The 20,527-nt window shown below is 43.2% G+C and overlaps 1 protein-coding gene across 9 annotated transcripts in view; it reads right to left on the reverse strand.

Moving 5' to 3' along the window:
- The window catches only part of STAU1 (staufen double-stranded RNA binding protein 1), a 56,999-nt gene that overhangs the window by 15,155 nt on the left and 21,317 nt on the right, over nt 1-20,527 (reverse strand). For 5 of the 9 annotated variants that reach the window (XM_059407194.1, XM_059407195.1, XM_059407201.1 and 2 more), the window contains 4 exons: nt 19,110-19,266; nt 17,022-17,160; nt 14,783-14,969; nt 4,024-4,122 (listed from right to left, as the gene is read on the reverse strand). In XM_059407194.1, the coding sequence (XP_059263177.1) occupies nt 4,024-4,122; nt 14,783-14,969; nt 17,022-17,160; nt 19,110-19,266 (582 nt within the window). The remainder of the gene's footprint in view (nt 1-4,023; nt 4,123-14,782; nt 14,970-17,021; nt 17,161-19,109; nt 19,267-20,527) is intronic. The other 4 variants (XM_059407198.1, XM_059407199.1, XM_059407202.1 and 1 more) reach the window with 1 other exon arrangement.

Below are 20,527 nucleotides of genomic sequence, written 5' to 3' on the forward strand. Positions count from 1 at the left end.
GCTCTGGGGTAAGCCAACGAAACCAACGTCACTCACATGGTGGGGGTGGGGGAGATGCCCTCGTGTGATGCCCAGAAGAACCCACACCTCTTCTGCAGTTTCCTGAGGGAAAAATTGCATTATCTGAAACTAATCATGAGGAAACGATCAGACCACACTGAGGACCATTCTACAAATTGTAGTACCTTTAAAAAATGTCCAAAGAGGCTACAAACTGTTACAGACGAAGGAGAGTTCAGAGATGCCTCTCCCAGATGCAGGATGAGATCGAGACACTATGGGCCATAAAGGACAGAAGAGGGACAGATACAGGATGTACATGAGAATTAGTGATGCTCAATTTCCTGTATTTGATCATTAAGTTGTGCTTATTTAATGTCCTGTCCTCAAAAGATACATGCTGAAATACTAGAAATCCCCATACCTGCCACTTAGCCTCAAATGACCCAGCAGGGGTAAGAAGAGACAGAAAATACTATGTGCATTCACAGAGAGAAAAAGCAAATGTAAAACGTTAATCACTAGTAAATCTCACCTAAGGAGAAATTCACTGTCCTATTCTTCCAACTTTCTGGAAGTCTGAAATTTTTCAAAATAAAATACTCAAAAAATGGCTAGGAAAACCAAACAACCCCCAGACAGCAGTGCTGTGCTCCCCAGGTGAGAATCAGTGGCCCCCGGGAGAGCAGCCTTCTCTGCCCCCCACAGAAAGAGGCCCCAGCTGACTCGGACCCCCACACGTGGACCATGGGGCTCCTGGCGCCACTCACACGCCACTCCCCACCCTGACAGCCTGGTTTCTGCACACTCACAGCTCCATCCGGCCTCTGGGAGAGGAGCCCATCCTCTACTCGTATCACAGCCCCGCCGATCTAAACGTGGCTTTCCACCTACGGTGGATTTAGTGCAAGGTCGCTTACGCATCACAACCGCCTCTCGGTGACCTTACCAATCTGCACCATCACATTTTTAAACTAAAAGTATGTATTTTATCAAAAGTCAAGCTATATACATTCTTTCTGCAGAACCATAGGAAAGGCTCCTGTCTTCTCCCATTAAACACTTCTAATCCAGATTTCTATGTGATGGACTTTACTATTAAAAAAATTCAAGACTGCCTCTTTAAAAAAAAAACAAAAACAAAAAGCCAGAATCTTCCCTTTTTTATGAAAGGAACAGACTGCCTCTTTTAAAAAATTCAGTAAAAAAATAAGTAACTTTCATTCATTTATTCAACAAACATTTCCTGAGGACCCACTATGTGCCAGGTAATCTTCCAGGTGCCAGAGACAGAACTGTGGGAGGAAAAATAAAAGCCCCCGCTCAAGCTCATAATGGAAGTAATATGACCCTTTGATAGATGAGCTATTTCACATAAGTACTCACATTAACAAACTCAAGGCCACCACCAAGGCACAAACTGGACCGTCCTAAATGATTACCTTAAAGATACTCACCCACCAGAGGGCGCTCCCAAAACTTCCTTTATGTGACCAATTTCCTGCTCTGTGTTCCTGAACACAAGTTTGAAACCCAAATCCGAAATCTAAACAAAGTGGAAGTGGGACAGAAGAATCTGGTCTCCAAATCCCACAGAGCAAAATCAAAATGGCATTCCTTCACTGAGGTTCCAGAAAACTCTGTGACTCTCAGGGCAACAACTAGTAGGAACAGGTGGCAAGCTTTCCAGGACCCTGGTGCCAGCAGTCAGCTCTGCTGTGACCCTGGAAGCCAGGCACCTCCCACTCCCACCATCTTGGCACCCCTCCAACCTCAAAAAATCCTTTCTCATGCTCTACACCAATCCCTCAGCACGAGAAGAAAAGGAGGATTCTTCCCTTTCCTGCAACAGGTACCCAGGAAGACACCTTGTGGTTTTCGAGATGAAGTTCCCACCTAGCAACTCCTATCTCGCCGCCTCCCTCCTCAGTCCAGACAGAAGGGGAAGGGATGCAAGGGATGCAGAGCCAGCTGAGAAGATACAGCCCTAGCCTGGCCGGGGCTCTGCCCTCCGGGAGGAGGGGACAGTATAAACCTGGTCCCGTCTGCCAGGGTGGGACAGGGATGGGTGTTGGCGGATGGAGCGTGGCCCCGTGATGGACGTGTAATGACCCACCCCACCTGTGCCCCATGGCAGGCAGGGAAGCACTGGCAGCTACAGACCAGAAACCAGCAGCACGCAGCGGACGGATTAAGGACTGAACCCAGGAGCCAGTTCAGGGCACCAGCACGTTAATAAGGGCAGATAGACATTTTATAATGTATAAATCCATGAAGTCTGGGGGTCACTTTTAATGGCAAAAATGCTGCAAAAATTAGTGTTTTACAGGATAATAAACTTCAGGGGGACTTTTTAACTGACTGAGCCAACCAGGTGCCCCACAGGGGGACCTTTTAAAAAAATAAACAGGCCAAAAGAAATTTATGGAGGACTTAAAACTGTTCTAAGTAAATGCTCCACCTCAAATTACATTTGCCTAGGTAACAAAGTAGAAGCATAAAGCATTCTGGAAGACTAAACATATAGTCTTAACAACTCTGAAAGACCTGGGCACCTGGGGGGCATAATCAGTTAGGCGTCTTTTTTTTTCCCCAAAGATTTTTTATCTGAGACAGAAAGAGAAAGAAAGAGCATGAGTTGGGGGCAGAGCAGCAGAGGGAGAGGGAGCAGCAGACTCCCCGCTGAGCAGGGACCCCAATCCTAGGCTCCAGGATCCCAGGATCATGACTTGAGCCAAAGGCAGATGCTTTTTTTTTTTTTTTTAAGATTTTATTTATTTATCTGAGAGAGAGAGCGTGCAGAGAGAGAGAGAGAGACCATAAGCAGTGGGAATGGAAGAGGGAGTGGCAGGATCCCTACTGAGCAGGGAGTCCCACGTGGGGCTTAATCCCAGGACCCTGAGATCATGACTTGAGCTGAAGGCAGCCGCTCAACAGACTGAGCCACCCAGGTGCCCCTAGGCATCCAACTCTTGATTTCAGCCCAGGTCATGACCTCAGGGTCGGGAGATCGGGCTCCACAAGATTCTCTCCCTTTCTCCTTCTCTCTCCACCCCTTGCCCACTGTCCCCGCCCTCTCTCACTCTCTCTCAAAAAAAACAAATAAAAAAAAAACCACCTCTGAAAGACCAAAGAATTGATAAAGATATCTGCATGTACACTGAAACACAACCTTGCATAACCAAGTGTGGAAACCAAAAGGATCTGCAAAGAATTCGCCATGTGTCAGACCATTACGCAAAACTTACTAACCTCCTCACCTGCCCCGTGTAACTGGACCCACTGGGTCTTTGAAGGAAACACGTACTAAATGTATCTTTGTTTTCCACTTTGAACTAACAACCCATTAGTTATGGTTTTTAAGACTGTAAGGTCTCCAACACGAAATGAAGTCATTAGAGAGGTGACTTATAGGGCAAATGCTGGACAAGGACGAAACTGATGCCCTGTTACCTCCGGCAATTCCTAGGGACTAAAGAAGATGAACGTTTTGGGGGTAACAGAGTCTTTGAGAGTTTTATGAGAATAATGGACCCTCTCCAGAAAACACATGAGAACACAAACACAATCTTCTTCAAAACCATGCTGGGAGGCTGGGAGGCTCGCAGACCTACAGGACCATCCAGGGACTGCAGCCCTGAAGAAGAGAATACTGCTTTGCTAAATATAACATCTGAGTCTTTTTTTTTTTTTTTAAAGATTTTATTTATTTATTTGACAGACAGAGATCACAAGTAGGCAGAGAGGCAGGCAGAGAGAGAGAGAGAGGAGGAAGCAGGCTCCCTGCTGCTCTGAGCAGAGAGCCCGATGCGGGACTCGATCCCAGGACCCTGAGATCATGACCTGAGCCGAAGGCAGCGGCTTAACCCACTGAGCCACCAAGGCACCCTAAAATCTGAGTCTTAAACCTGAAGGTTCACAGGTTTGTGATGATAATCCCAATGTTATTTAGGATAAAAATCATCCCAATGATGAATGCCAACAGTATTTTACAGTAGAGTCCTACATCTGAAGCAAGCTTACCTCAAAATTCACAGGCAAGTTCCGTTTAAGTGCAATCTCAAACACTTGACTTATTTCCGATTTATTGAGATTTTCTTCTTCTGATTCTCTTCCATTCACCTAAAGAAAAAATAACTGTTTAGTAGTTAACCCTTATGAAAAACTGTCAACATCCCAGCTATGATAAACCTTAAGCACTGAACCATGGCTTCACGAAGTGAGCACTACCCCAGGGAGCGAGACCACCTGTGTGCCATGTGGCAGTGAATTTAAAGGTTAAAAAAAAAAAAGTATTATTTCACACTTGGGTCAGCTTGTACCTCGTGGATTCACCGTAAACAACCCCACACCTAACAGACTTGGGGGTATGAATCAGCCTCATCGTGGCCCAACCACACTTGCCCACAGCTGCTCAGGAAGAGTGACGACTCCCAAAGCCTTCCTTGAGGCCTGGCAAGCCACGTTTTGGAAAATGTCAGAATACAGACAGCTGTGTAGGACATGACAAGTTCAAATAGAAGTCTCTCCATCTAAGTATGCAGGTTTCTCATTTGGACATAAGTCCCTGGAAACCCACTTTTTAAAAGGAAAAAAAAAAAAGGATGCGATGGAAATTAGGAAATTGTGTACAAAATCTTGTCCTCACTGCCGCTGGCAAAAATGCAAGTGCAGGGCGCCTGGGTGGCTCAGTTGGTTAAGCAACTGCCTCCGGCTAAGGTCATGATCCTGGAGTCCTGGGATCAAGTCCCACCATCGGGCTCCCAGGTCCAAGGGGAGTCTGCTCCTCCCTCTGACCTTCTCCCCTCTCATGCTCTCTCTCCCTGTCTCTCTCTCTCAAAGAACTAAATAAAATCTTTAAAAAAAATGCAAGTGCAAACTAATCAAGTCTGCTCAACAAAGGCTGAGACTCTCTAACAGGTTCATTTACAGTCCTCCAGCCGGGGCTGGGATGAGGGAGGGCGGAGTGCTCCTCGGTGCAAGCTGTGAACTGCATTCTCTAGGGCGGCAGCGAAAACAAGAATCCAGATGAGTTCAGGAATAGCAATGCCCCACCCCCCGCAAATTGTGGCAAGAGAGCTGCATTTTTCTTCATATTATTGCGATTCTTTTATCAAAGAATTGGTAAAATCCTATTTCCAAAACTAGAACTTTCTGAAAGAACCCATGGCTAAAACTGCAGAATAGGCAAAATGCAGGACTATCCAGGATTTTATTGGTTGTGCATTTCTATACCTTCATCAGATAGATCTTACACCTCAATGGATCAATTATTCACACTATAATGAAAAAAGAAAGCTTCTTAAGTTGAAAATATTAATACCATCAAGAATATAATCCTAAACCAGTGAATTCATCCCAAACACTCTCTACTTATCTCTCCCGCCATGATGGTGGCATTCTCTTTTCAGTTGGGTTCTACTTCGCCCTCTGCCTGGTCAGAACTATTTGCATAGCATTTCTGGTGTCTTTATTAACTTAAAGATACTTTTATTCTTGTTTAAATCGTAAGCAGAAAGAAGGCCTGACTTTTTATAAGAACATCTTTAAAGCCAGAAATCTTCAAGCAAGATGACTTAGAGCTCCGTGGAGGTTTGATTTAAAATTTATTTTTTAAACAAGTTTTAAACTTAAAACAAGCAAACAAAAAAACCACCCTGTATTTTAGTATTTCAACAAATGGTGCTTAGAAAAATGGATTTCCATACGCAAACAACAAAAACAAAATTTTAAAAAAACACCCTACACCATATATAAAAATTAGCTCAAAATGGATGAAGGCCTAACATAAGGACTAAAATCACAAAACTCTTGGAAGAAAATATCAAGAAAAAGCTTCAGGACGCTGGATGTGGCAGTGACTTCTTCGATAGCAGACAGAAAACAGGCAACAAAAGAAAAAGGCGGTAAAATGAATTGTATCAAAATCAAACACTTTTGTGCATCAAAAGACACTCTCAAGAAAGTAAAGACGACCCCCAGATAGGAGAAAGTATGTGCAAATCATAGATCTGATGAAAAATTAATATCCAGAATATACCAACAACCCAACGACAAACAATCCAGTTTGAAAATGTTGGGAAAGGACTTGAATAGACATTTTCTGAAGAAGGCAGAAACCAGTACATGAAGAAAGCCAATGAGTACATGAGCTCAGCATCATTCGTCATTAGGGAAATGCAAGTCAAAACCACAATGAGACACCACTCTGCACCCCCCTCCTTAAGTACGGCCGCAGAAAACAGCAAGTGTTATTAGCGAGTCGATGAAGCAGTGGGGATCCCAGGGCATTCCTGGTGGGAATATAAAATGGCCTAGCCTCTGTGCAAAACTGTGGCGGTTCCTCAAAAAGTTAAACATAGATTTACAGAATAATCCAGCAATTACATGAGCAGATACGTACTTGAAAGAACTGAAAGTAGGGATACAAACAGGTATTGGGACGCCTATGTTTAAAGCAGCATTATTCAAGTAGCCAAAAAGTGAAAACAACCCAACATCCAACAACAGATGAATGGATACGCAAAACGTGGCATGGTCCCACAATGGAGTATTACTCAGCCTTAAAAAGAAAGGAAATGCTGACACATGTTACAACATGGACGGACCTTGAAAACATGATAAATGAAATAAGTCTGACAACCAAAGATGAATATCCACTTATATTAGGTATCTAGAATGGGCAAGCGCATAGAGACAGAAGTAGAATAGATGTTCCAGGGTGTGGGGGATGGAGGGAAAGTTACTGTTTAAGGCACACAGAGTTTGAACGTGAGATGATAAAAAAAAGTTCTAGAAATGAGCAGTAGTGACAGCTGTGCATCACTGAGAATACATTCAGGGCCGCAGAACTGTGCACTTCAAGAATGGTTATAATGGCAACCTTTATGTTTATCTTTGAAAAGCAACTAAAAAAAGAATGTCCCGTACCAAATATTAACACACTAGAGACTGTCAACACATTAACTTATGCTAACAAGTTAGGTCATTTTTGTGCACAATTCAGGTTTTGGACAGCTGTTTGCTCGAAGGATATCCAGAGGTTTTTAAGCAGATAAGCTGTTAAAACAAAGGTTGCACTCAGATGCTGAGTAAGTGTTCATGAAACCAGAACAAAAACTGGAAATAAACTGACACAATAAACTGATTTAGCTGAGGCTAAAATAAGACTTCAGCCACCGTGCGTGTACTCCGATTTTCAAATCTGTTGCTCATTTTACCAGCCCAATTAGTTTTAGCTTTTAATTACGACTTATTTCAAACATTCAGAGAAGTTAAAGAAAAGATAAATAATGTAACAGGCAGGGGCGCCTGGGTGGCTCAGTGGGTTGCAAGCCTCTGCCTTCCGCTCAGGTCATGATCCCAGAGTCCTGGGATCAAGGCCCTCATTGGGCTCTCTGCTCAGCAAGGAGCCTGCTTCCTCCTCTCTCTCTGCCTGCCTCTCTGCCTACTTGTGATCTCTGTCAAATAAATAGTCTTTAAAAATAATAATAATAATGTAACAGGCAACTGTGCTGGATTGAACAAATGTCCCAACATTAAGAACTACTGACATGAAATCTTAAATTTTTTTAAGGAAAACAATGAAGCTCCTCTCACTCTCCTTTCCACAGCAGACTTACTCTTGGTTTTAAAATGGGTATATTGCGCTCAGCCATGTTTTTTTCAAGGCTGAAAACAATATATGGCATGATTCTGTGTTCTGAAAATTCACATATATCATTATCACTATGATTACCTTCCCAAATATTATAAAATTCAAACTTGGAAGTTTATACTAATCAAATGCTACTCTCCTATTTTATACACTGAGCTTCCACATAAGCCTGATGGAAAACAACAATCCACTGCACAAACCTGAACTGTGAGCCAGTGTTTCTTAACCGCAGCAGCAGCAGGACCCCTTGGGGGCTCCGCAAAGACAGACAGACGCTCACTAGATTCCTACTCCAGATGAAGGAACTTACATTTTTTTCAGGTAGGGCTTAAAGATTCATTCTATTTATACTACCCCCCCCCACCCCAAAGACTCCAGCTGATTTTACAACAGAGTGGAGATTCACTGCTCTAAGCCATTGTTTCTCAAGGGATTTCAATAGGGACAAAGTGGCCAGTAAAATAAAAATGCAAAACAAGAAACAAAGATATACATTTACTTGGAAGTGAGAATATGCTGCTCTTTTTACATAATTTTGATATTATCTGGAGCGAACAACATGTTGCAATGAAAAAGCAGCAAAATGAGTCAAAAACAAATCCACAAATACCATTCCCAGTAAAATGGGGAAAGTGTAGTGGAGCCTTAGTCTTACCTTCATGAAGTGGGAATTACTGTTAACATCAATTCCACAGTGTATGGTTCAGCAATAAAATCTAGGCAACATTAAGAAAAGAAAAAAACACTCTGAACCATGCTTAACCCTCAGCATGCCAGAAAAAAATAGTCATCTCACCATTTACTATCTGGCTCCAACAGACTCTTTATTTTTCTATATTTAGTGATTCTACAAATAACATACAGAATAAAAGGACAAGAATCTTTTCCTTAGAGATTTTAACAAGAAATTAAAACAGCAGGGCACCTGGGTGGAGCAGGACACCTGGGTGGCTCAGCCAGTTAGGGACAAAGCTTCTGAATCTGGCTCAGGTCATGATCTCAGGTCAAGGGACAGAGGCCCACATTGGGCACTGCACTGGGCAGGGAGTCTGAGATTTTCTCTCTCCCTCTGCCCTCCCCCTACCTCACACCCCGACTTGTTCTCTGTAAAATAAATAAACAAATGTACAAAGAAGAAGAAGAAGAAAAAGAAGAAGAAATTAAAATAGCAAATCCAAGTTTCTATTCTAGGTTTGTAGTCTGGAAGGCATTTATGTACCCCAAATGGGCACAGTCCTTTAAATGCAGCTAATGGCTCATCACCCAGCACGTCTGAACCTAGAGCACACCCCACTTGCAGCAATGCCATTTTCCAAATCCAATCCCAGTGAGTTCTAGCTTATCATGACTTCCGACTCTTCTGGTAGTGGTATCATCAGAACACACTACTTGTGAAACTGACTCATGACTGTATCGGAGAGAGACCAGCTATCTTCTTTGCTCCCTAACTACAAAATGCTTTCATTTTTAGATCTGTGAACCCTCAAAGGAGGATCTAATGAGTTTTTTCATGGTCTTAATATCTATATCCTCCCAATGACCTTTGTACACACACCTCCTTTTGCATTTGTCCACTTATTTTGTGGACAGTAAGTGGTGAGAAATAAATTCTGGTGGCCAAATATCACAAAAATGGAAAGAATGCTGTTACACATACTTTTTAAAAAGCCAAAACAGGATGTTCCCGATTCTTGTCACAAAATAATGTGTGACAATGTCCTTTCTATTGAATGGCAGAAGAGAATACACATGTCCTTTTCATACACCATAAAAATATACTGTCCACTCGCCGATCCTTCCGTTTGGGAGAGCTTATCTAAGATGCCGTCTGAAGATTCACAGTCTGAGATTTGCTTAAACTCTCAAACCCACCATCACCACTGGAGTCTAGGGCATGTTCTCACTTGTCTAATAACGGGAAGGTCTTCCTCGGTCATCTTTCTTCCTTTTGCCATTAGAGGCAAAGAAAAATTCTGCCTTCGCACCCGAGTTCAAGGAAAGCTAAGAGCACAGGAAAAAGATGGGGTCTCCGATCTTCAGCATCTTCTGGGAAGGAGGCCCCGCAGCGGGCAGTGCAGCAGGCACAGCAATGGCGCTGCAATGAGGAGCGTCTCCCTGCTGCGGCGGCCAGCCCGGTGCCGCAGCGTCTCTCCATGTCCTTGCGTCTGAGTCTTGCTCAGCACGGGTAGGAATGGATGACGAAGGCTGCTGAAATGATACGTAGGAGGACAGACAGCGGCAGGCCTCACTCAAGACAAAGGAGAACTTAGATTCCCTAAGGTGAAGATTTACAAAAGTGTCCAAAGGACCTACGTGGTCAGTGTTTAAGACAGAATGGATTTTATTCTACTTTAAAAAGTACGTATGCGGGCGCCTGGGTGGCTCAGTGGTTTAAGCCGCTGCCTTCGGCTCAGGTCATGATCTCGGGGTGCTGGGATCGAGTCCCGCATCGGGCTCTCTGCTCAGCGGGGAGCCTGCTTCCCTCTGTCTCTCTCTGCCTGCCTCTCCAACTACTTGTGATTTCTCTCTGTCAAATAAATAAATAAATAAAATCTTTAAAAAAAAAAAAAAAAAAAGTACATATGCTTTCTCTCTTTGTTCTTTGTAAGATCTCCAGAAAAGAATACAAGTCACACAGCTCAAAAATGAAAATTGGGTCCAACAGACCAGGAAGAACAATAAAAATCAAAGTCTCCAATTTTCAATTTTAGTTTAAGCCCCACCTAAATACGTCCCTGGCCCAAATGAACATAAGATTCAAAACCAGAAGAGCTATGTGTATTTATTTTTAAACAAGTACTATTTTTTAAAAAAAGGTACAATTTTTTTTTTTGAAGTCTGTCTCCTACCACCACCACCAAGAGAAACTACTTTTAAAACTTGATGCAGGGCGCCTGGGTGGCTCAGTGGGTTAAGCCGCTGCCTTGGGCTCAGGTCATGATCTCAGGGTCCTGGGATCGAGTCCCGCATCGGGCTTTCTGCTCAGCAGGGAGCCTGCTTCCCTCTCTCTCTCTCTCTCTCTGCCTGCTTCTCCATCTACTTGTGATTTCTCTCTGTCAAATAAATAAATAAAATCTTTAAAAAAAAAAAAAAAAAACTTGATGCAGCCTTCAACACAGAAACTATGTGCAACCAAACATACACACAGGCACACATACATACACACAGAAGGCACTTCTACTGACTTAAACACAAACAGGATCACACTATCTACAAAATTACAGCTCTAAGGTTCTTTTTTTTTTTTTTTTTAAAGGTTTTATTTATTTATTTGACAGACAGAGATGACAAGTAGGCAGAGAGGCAGGCAGAGAGACAGGAGGAAGCAGGCTCTCCACGGAGCAGAGAGCCCGATGAGGGGCTCGATCCCAGGACCCTGGGATCATGACCTGAGCCGAAGGCAGAGGCTTTAACCCACTGAGCCACCCAGGCACCCCACAGCTCTAAGGTTCTTAATCCCCTTCCTACCCTGAGAGCGTGGGCCTCCTTTCATGCCTATGTGTACAGATCCACCATGCCCTGCCAACACGAAGCTAGCTCCTGTTTTGTCTATTACAAATACTGTATTAGCCATCCTGCTCCTAGCAGCTCACACACTGAATAAGTCATTCCTTATTACCATAAACCTTAGATTTAAGAACAAACAAAAACCAAAAAGCATATTCCTAACGCAGGACCTTTACACAGGCTGCTGCCATTCTTCTGCTTCTGTCTGGTCTCTGCTTCAATGCTGCTTCCTCAGAGAGAACTTCTCTGAACACATCACTGTCACTCCAATTTAAAGGAGACATCTGGGGTGCCTGGGTGGTGTAGTCCGTTAGGTGACTGACTCCTGGTTTCAGCTTAGGTCATGATCTCGGGGTCACAGGATCGAGCCCCACATTGGACTCTACACTCAGCACAGAGTCCACTTGAAATGCTCTTTCCCTCTCTCTGTGCCCCTCTGATTTATGCGTGCTCTCTCTCTCTCTCTCTCAAATAATAAATGAATAAATAAAAAAGACATCTGACACTCTCATAATACTTGCTACTTCCCACCCTAGCACTCACTGCACCCTGATGATTCTAATGTTAACATTTGTCAGCTGTTCAATGAAACCCCACCAGGGAAGTGATACGGCTGTGGTTTTTTCCCTCAGGGCCTAGCACGATGCCTATCGTCAAGGGACCTGACTGTATCTGCCTTGTAGACAGAAACTGCTGTCTTTATTAGCCAAGTTCTAGAGAACATGAATTGATCCAACACAAAATCACATGCCCTACAAACCGTCAACAGCAAAACGAACAATTTGCTTAAGATTATAATCTCCAACCCTGGCAGGCCGGGGGCAAACACAATGCTCACACGCTGTTGGCAGAGGTCGAAAATGATACCATCTTTCTAGTGGGGAATGGGGCCATCTACACTGCCATGCATTTCCACTCCAGGTCCGTGGCTCATAAAAACAGTCTCAGACTTGCACAAAGATTTAACTACAACAGTGTTCTTCACTACCTATTTTCTAACACTCTGTAGCCATTAAAAAGTGCTCAGATGCCAGCTGAGTTTGCGTCCTCCCAGGAATTATAAGCAATAGGCTTGACAGTATATTCATGATAAGCAGTTCTGTGAAAAAAAGTGGTTACCATACAGTATCACCCCACTTCTGTTAAACAGATGCATGTATTTACTTAAATATGCAGTGACATCCACCAAAATGTTTAATTTTTAAATTTTTATGGTCACATGCATTAACTGTAAGTAAACCAACTTAAAGATACCTTTTTTAAAAAATATTTTATTTATTTGAGAGAGAGAGCACAAGCAGGGGGAGCAGCAGGCAAAGTGAGAGGGAGAAGCAGGCCCCTTGTGGGGCAGGGAGCCAGGCATGGGTTTGACCCCAGGACCCTAGGATCACAACCCAAACTGAAGACAGATGCTTAACGAACTGAGGCGCCCAGGTGCCCCTAAAGATACCTTCTAAAATTATCCCCCTTGGGGCACGTGGGACTCCCAACTCTTGATTTCAGCTCAGGTCATGATCTTAGGACCCTAAGATCGAGTCCTGAGATCAATGCCCAAGTTGGGCTCCGTACTAGGTGTGCAGCCTACTTGGGATTTTCTCGCTCGCTCCCTCTCCCTTTGCCCCTCCCAGCTCACCTGCGTGTATGCTTTCTTTCTCTTAAAATTCATTAATTAATTAAAATAAAAAACAAAAATGTCTCTTCACGTCCTACTACCCACCCACCCAGGAGGCCTGGTAAATCACTGAGGCTAAGTGTTTCATTAATCAGCACAAAGGAAGTCTCATCAGACTCAGTGATTCTAGTTTCTGCAGCACTGGTTACACCAGTCTCAGCCATTCTGAAGGGCACTGTCTCTATCTCAAACCATAGAGAACTAGAACAGGGGCTTGAGGAGATTTACCAGTACTCTCAGCAAAGCTCTGTCCACATGCCAGATGAGCCCGTGAAGCTCAGCTCAGGAGAACGCGTCCCTCCCACTCCACCCCGTCAGGCCGGAGCTGACCACGCTGCTCCAGGGCCACGGGGTCCGACTGGAGACACCCAACGGGTACCTGCCCTTTTCAACAATACAGGGAGAACTTCTAAGCAGGATTCAAAGTGGGGTGGCCGCCTGAGGGGGAAGCATTGAGAATACTTAGGACCAGGGGTGCCCAAACCCTGATCGAGCTTTAGAGCTACTCCAAGAGCACATTTAAAAAGGAAAAGAAAAAATAAAAAAAGAAAGAAAAGCAAAAGACAGACTCCTATTAGAATCATGTGGGTTGGACCAAGGAATTTTTTTTTTTTTAAACTTCTCAAGTGGTTCTGAAGCAGACAGCCCACATACCAGTGTTCAGCGATCGTTTAACAACTGCTGGCTATGAAAAACTGAGAAATAACTACCCCATCTGACTCCAATTACATTAGCACCAAAGTGAAGTCAAAAAATGCAAAGCCTCCAAAATGACTCAGATTATACTACCTACTGCCTCTGACAAAGCTCACGAGTGAGAAACTTGTCCCTTTAACTCCATGAAATCACCCTCTTCTAAATTACAGTCCCTTCTTTTACTTGGTCCTCAGTAGACCCTGGAAACAGATCATCTGTTTTAAAATGTGTGACACACCATAAAGAAAAAGTCAGACTTTCTAAGGCTATGTTTCCTATTCAGTCACAAGGCGTTACAGATTTTTAAAACCTGGCCCCCAAATTCTTTGACACTCTTCTCATCCAGAAGTAGGGTTCTTAACATTGTTGATGTACTAAAAGCAACTGAATCTGTACATTTAAAACAGTTAAAACTGCTGAATTTATGCAGTGTGAATTTCATCTAATTAATAAAAAGGGAGGTTTCTGTATTTCCACCTTTTGAATCTGGACTCTTGTGCCTCCTTGACCTATAGAATATAGCAGAAGCAATGCTATGGGGATTTCTGAGCTTAGCCCTTAAGAAATTGGAAGCTGCTTCCTTTCCTGTCTTCTAGGATACTCGCTCTTAGAAGCCAGCACCATACCATGAGGATGGGGAAGCAGCCTCTGCTCAGGTTAACAGAAACAGAGGTACTCGGGCCAGAGCCCCTGCCAAGCTCCCAGCCGAGTGAGGGAGTCATCTTGAAAATGGATGCTCTGGCGCCTGCGGAACCACCTCAGCCAAAGATATGGGGAGCAGAGACCATCTCCCGTGCAGAGCCCTGCCTAAACTGCAGATATGTGAGCAAAATAAATGCCAAGAGGTGTTAAGCCACTAGGTTTTGTAATGGTCTGTTATGCAGCAAGAGGTAACTAGCACTTCAACGTAACAGAGCAGCTGGTCAAAAAATGGCTGTAGAAAATTCTGAGCTGGTACCGTAAACTGCAGTAGATTCGGACACACACGATCTTTTGCACCGAAGAATTCATCCACGCATGGGCTTCGCAATTCAACTGAGTCGCAATCTTTCTACCATGTTCACTCAAAACTATACCACGGAGGAAAAAAGGCATCTTTCTTGATAAAACATTTTCTTAAGGGGGTGGGGGGGAGGCCAGAAAGCTACAGAGCACAAAATCATGTACGATACCAAACAGCAAACATTACAGACAGCTCTCAATGCATCTTCTCAGAAAAAGCCCCCAAGAGGATGCCTCTCCCCACACACCTGCTCGCCCAGCCGCCTCCCCTCCGGCCTCTCGGGCGGCGGCTCACTCTGCAGGGTCCGTAAGGCTTTCGCAGCTGCGTCATGTTTTGCCGCCTGTCTTGTCTTGCCTTTCCCGTTAAATTGCTGTCCTCCCACGGAAAGCTCAACTTGATAAAGTAAAGGTGGTACTGGAAATGGGTAAAAATACCTGAAAGTAAAAAGAGGGTTAGCGGAGTTACAACCTTAGATTGTTAAGTCACCTGTATGTTCCTCCTTGGTAAATTCTGCGTCTTGCCCTCATCACGGGTCCTAAATCACATCAGGCTTCCTTGCCGTTAAGGACTCCTCCTCAATACACACGGAGATTTCGTAGGCTTACACCGGATTAGAACTGGCACACAGGATGAGCAAATACTATTTAGGCAACAACCTTATGTTCCACAGAATGGACTAGCTTACAGATTACATGAGTTCACTTTGTAATGCTAAACCGAATTTACAAAATCTAAAATGAATTAGGCTTTGCCTGAGGTAGAAAACTTAACTTGCTCTTTCTCACATCTGAGAGTCACAGTTGCCTGTCTCCAGAAAGGGCTGGGAATTTTTAAACAAAAGTTTCTTGGGGGCGCCTGGGTGGCTCAGTGGGTTGGGGCCTCTGCCTTCGGCTCGGGTCATGATCCTGGAGTCCTGGGGTTGGGCCCCGCATCGGGCTCTCTGCTCCGCGGGGAGCCTGCTTCCTCCTCTCTCTTTCTGCCTGCCTCTCTGCCTACTTGTGATCTCTGTCTGTCAAATAAATAAATAAAATCTTAAAAAAAAAGGAGGGGGGTTGTTTTTTTTAGAAAGGCCCTCATTTCTGGAAACCCCAACCAGTCTCTGAAGCCTGGCAGAGCTTGGCATCTCACATTTCAGAGCTTGTACTTTTTAAATGGCTTTGCCTCCATCCAAGTCAGGCAGGGAAAGAAGACTTCCATTCCGATCATCAGTCTATCCACTAACGTCTGGACTGCCAACAGGAGGTTTTTAATACGAGAAGCTTTCAGGGTTTCAATTAGTATTTTACTGCACCTGTACTCCAAGGCTATTACAAAGCACAGAAGCTCAAAGTCAAAAAGTACCCAATAAGCAATAATTAGCAAATTTAGGGGTGCCTGGGTGGCTCAGTCAGTTGGGCATCTGCCTTTGGCTCAGTCATAGTCTTGGGGTCCTGGGACTGGGTCCTGCATCAGGCTTCCTGCTCAGCGGGAAGTCTGCTTCTCCTCCCCGTCTCTATCCCCCTCTTCTGTTCTCTCTCTCAAATAAATAAATAAAATCTTAAAAAAAAAAAAAAAAAAAAAAAAAAACCAGGGGCGCCTGGGTGGCTTAGTGGGTTAAAGCCTCTGCCTTCGGCTCAGGTCATGATCCCAGGGTCTTGGGATTGAGCCCTGCCTCAAGCTCTCTGCTCAGCAGGGAGCCTGCGTCCTCTCCCCCCCACCCCACCCCGCCCCGCCTGCCTCTCTGCCTACTTATGATCTCTGTCAAATAAATAAAATCTTTAAAAAAAAAAAAGCAAATCTATGGGTGCAGAAAATTAGTGTTGTAGGAATCATGCTCAAATTAACAAAGCATTTAAAAAGGAGATCTTTAACCACATTTTCTCAGGTCAGAGCCACACTGCTAGTGAGGAATATGCTCAGGCCCTTGCTAGAGATAGTTTTGTTTTTAAGGATTTTATTTATTCATTTGCAAGAGAGGGAGACAGAGAAAGAGAGCATAGGCAGGCGAGAGCCAGAGGGAGGGGGAAAAGCAAAGTCCCTGCTGAGCTGGGAGCCTGACACGGGGCTCCATCCCAGGACCTGGGAATCATGACCTGAGCTGAAGGCAGAGGCTTAACCATCTGAGCCACCTAGGCGCCCCTAGTAAAAAGTACCAGCACAATTAAGACTGACTTTAACAGGGGCGCCTGGGTGGCTCAGTGGGTTAAGCCACTGCCTTCGGCTCAGGTCATGATCCCAGGGTCCTGGGATCGAGTCCCGAATCGGGCTCTCTGCTCAGCGGGGAGCCTGCTTCCTCCTCTCTCTCTCTGACTGCCTCTCTGCCTACTTGTGATCTCTCTCTGTCAAATAAATAAATAAATTCTTAAAAAAAAAAAAAAATAGACTGACTTTAACATTTGGCAAGCCTACAGATGACCAAATCATGATGTGCTCCACAATCTACAGATTTTATTCTTCCGTGGCAAATATGAGCTACATTTTCATCTGTATTTAAAACAGATACATACCTCGGGGGATAAGCACCTCCTCTCATGTTGTAGTTGTAGGTGGACTGCATCCGAGAGTATGGGTCGACAGGCTTGTACATGGGTTTTTTTCCCAGTCTCATGCACAGTGCATTTAGCTCTACCGTAGGGGTTATGCTTTCTGCAACACAGAATCAACACAGAGAACTGGCTGTTTTCTGACATGAGAATGACGGTCACTAAAATCAGAAAGAACAGCATGCTTTCTACTAACTGGACTCATAATGCATTTCATGAAAGGATCTAAGTACTTCACTGCTAGGCATCACGTCAGGAAATCCAAGAATCTGCTGCGATTTCTAGATATTAATACACAGTCAACAGCACAAAATACACTGTAAGGGCTACCAGAGGGGCAACAACTAGCACAAGATGTTATCAGTGAAAGCCACTCATTCCAGTTATTAGAAATCAGTTCTAGTGCACATCAAAATCCACGATTAAAAAAAAAATCCCTTATGATTGTCCAGATCATTTTACTGTTTGGGAATCCTTAGCCAATAATCCTGACTGTACTGACTTGCTGGGTTATTGCCTTACAGTTAGAAGTAGGTTTATGCACACTATTTCACAGAATGATGCACATATTAAATACTAACTGGATGCAAAGCACTGTGCTTAAGGGGATATAATTCTTGCCCAAGAGGATTCAAATAACACAAACACTCTCAAAAATTACTACACAACAGGATATGTGTGCTATAAGGAAAGATGTGGAATCACTGAGGAAGAGACAAGTAAATTGTATCTGGAGAAGACAGATGAGGGTCGCAAAATATTCAGGTATTTCCAATCTCAGTATTTACATTGGGATTTGACCTGTGAGAATACTTGTAGGAAAATGAGTTCTGTTGCCATATAAACAAGAGCAAGTAAAGTTATCTCAGAATTATCAACTGTAAAAATGCACACTGTTCTCTCTAACTTTTTTTCCTCTCAGTTCATCCAGTTCATAAACCATAAAACACATGTAAAAAAGAAAACCCAGGCTGGAAAGAGTAGTGTCAGTGCACAATCACATTTGAAAACAACACTTTCACATCAAACACAGAACAACACTAGCAATGGCAAAGTTCAACTTAAATGCACACAAAAATCCACTTTAATATGCCTCTTTAGGATGTATGTAGAGGAAAATAAAAAATGACTTGATTCTGTACTATAACTGGTTCAACTAAATTTAGTACATGAATCAAATCTATAAGGGTATCTTTGGGTTTGCAAAATCAGAGGGTCACAGAAGTAACCAGCTTCTCTCTTCCTAACATAAGAATTTTACTTTTTATATGATTCATACAGTTGCATTTTAATGTAACCTAAGTCATCTTAAGAGCAGTTCAGACCCAGAAAATTTACCTGCAGTAGAGAATGAATCTGAAACACCACAAAGAAATTAAAAGCAACAAGAAAGGTGTGGCCAAGAGCCCTCGGATTTCTTCCTGTGTCCAAAGGGCCCGGGACGGGCTGGTGTGCCTGACAGGTCAGAGCTGCTCCCACCCACCGAGGTACGTCAGTGGTTCCCAAGCGTTTATCAGACGCTCTTCTCTATTCGTCTTCTCCCAGCTTGGATCCCTTGTTTGAAGAGATATTATCTACTAAAAGTATTTAAGTAATAAATATTCAAGTTATTTTCTCATTCTGTTTAATGATCAGGAGACATGTACTGACAATCAGGGTTTCTGATCAACGTCTTATAACTGGTATTTCCACACAGGGTTGAAGTGATTCCAGCTAAGGCCTACATGCTTGGCAATCAGTACAACCCTATCGAGGAACAAAAGATATTTTCGCTAAGCTTTTCTGAAACCTTGAAAATTGTTTGGTAACACCCCCCACCTCTCAGGACCTTCTTTCCAGATCCTCAGGAGTCACAGGACCAGAGATTGGGAACCAATGCTTTAGATTTTGAGTATGGTTAAGGATTCTGAAAAGGTAAGCGTTTGCCACTGGTAGTGTAGAAACTGTGCTTTCAAAGTCAACAAGTTAGTTAAGAAAGAATTCATATACATACTGTACGGGTACCTCTAAACACACTTTTGAAAGGAACCTGTCTTGGCCCACGCATAATACCTGGATTCCTTCCTTCGCTACGAAAAGGGCGGACTATGGGTTTAGGAAATTTTGTTCCTTCCAAAGCTTTGGCAGCAGCTGTGTGCTGGGCTTTTTTAATACTAGTTCCTTCAGCTTCCCAGTGCTGATCTCCAAGTGTTAGCTGTACTGTAAACACCTACAAATGAAAATTGTGAGCTCTCAATTCATGATACCTGATGTTGACTACAGTATGTCACTTGGACCTTGAACATTTCTTAGGGCCTTGGTTTAAAAGGCCTGATCATTATCTTGGCAATTTATCCCTTCATCCCCATTTTTTGTTGTTTTTATAAACACCTATATATATATATATATATATATATATATATATATATATATATATATACACATATATATACATACATATACATCATTGACCAGCATTGAATAGCATTCTATGACAAAACTATGCTTTGAAAAATGGGGGTAAGCACAGAGATTAAGCAATGTTTCCCTACATATTAAATATTAGACACTGATTATTTGGAAGTCATCCAAATAGAAACTGTCTTCCAACTATTTCTCATGGAAGAAATACAGCAAACTTGATTTAGACACATAGTAGTATCTCATATAAATTTAGACATTTGTTTTGATGTTCTCATGAATGTGTGGTCTCTTGTGTGAAAACACAATCCCAGAAGGACAAAAACTGGCATAAATTTGGGAACATCACCCAGGCTCTTAAAATGCTGCCTTCTACTTTCCTAAAACTTTATTATTCAGACACTCCCTCCACCTTCAGAAGAAAATCTGATCCACAGCAAGCAAAGATCTAGAAACGTTTCTGAACTCAAGGAGGCATCCGACACAGCAAATTCTGTCTTTAGCAAATGCTGACAATGGCAAGTCTCTTTTTTTTTAAGCATAAAGGTAACCCAAATACATATTCCATTCTTAAAATTAGGTTATGTTAATCCTATCAGAACTGAATTAATACTCGGTCAAAAAATATGACCCATCATACCACAGTGGTTCTCTAACTTTGGTGCTCATCCAGGAGGCCTGGTAAAATACACATGCCCAGGGATTTTGACTGAGGAGTAAGAGGGGAGACCGGAGCATATGTATCTTTAGTAAACTCCCCTCATCATTCCGACGTACGTGAAGTTTGAGACTCACTAGTGTGGAATTTAGCAAAACCAACTGGAGCTTTTATTTTTCTGCTTCTCTTTATCACTGACTAGCACCCTGTTGCATCTACAAATAATCTACGTAAGAAACACTGATGTGAATATATCCACATCATCTGAAAATGTCCAGATCATTGAAACTGGGCACCTAAAGGGATGGGTGCGACTTGCCTTCACAGCCGATTTTTCTTGTAGGTCTTAACTTCAGGATTCCCCCAGTACACAGCTTCCACTAAAGGGGAAAAATTAAAAAATCCTCATCCC

Source organism: Mustela nigripes, chromosome 7 (genome assembly GCF_022355385.1).
Source record: "Mustela nigripes isolate SB6536 chromosome 7, MUSNIG.SB6536, whole genome shotgun sequence".
Taxonomy (NCBI): domain Eukaryota; kingdom Metazoa; phylum Chordata; class Mammalia; order Carnivora; family Mustelidae; genus Mustela; species Mustela nigripes.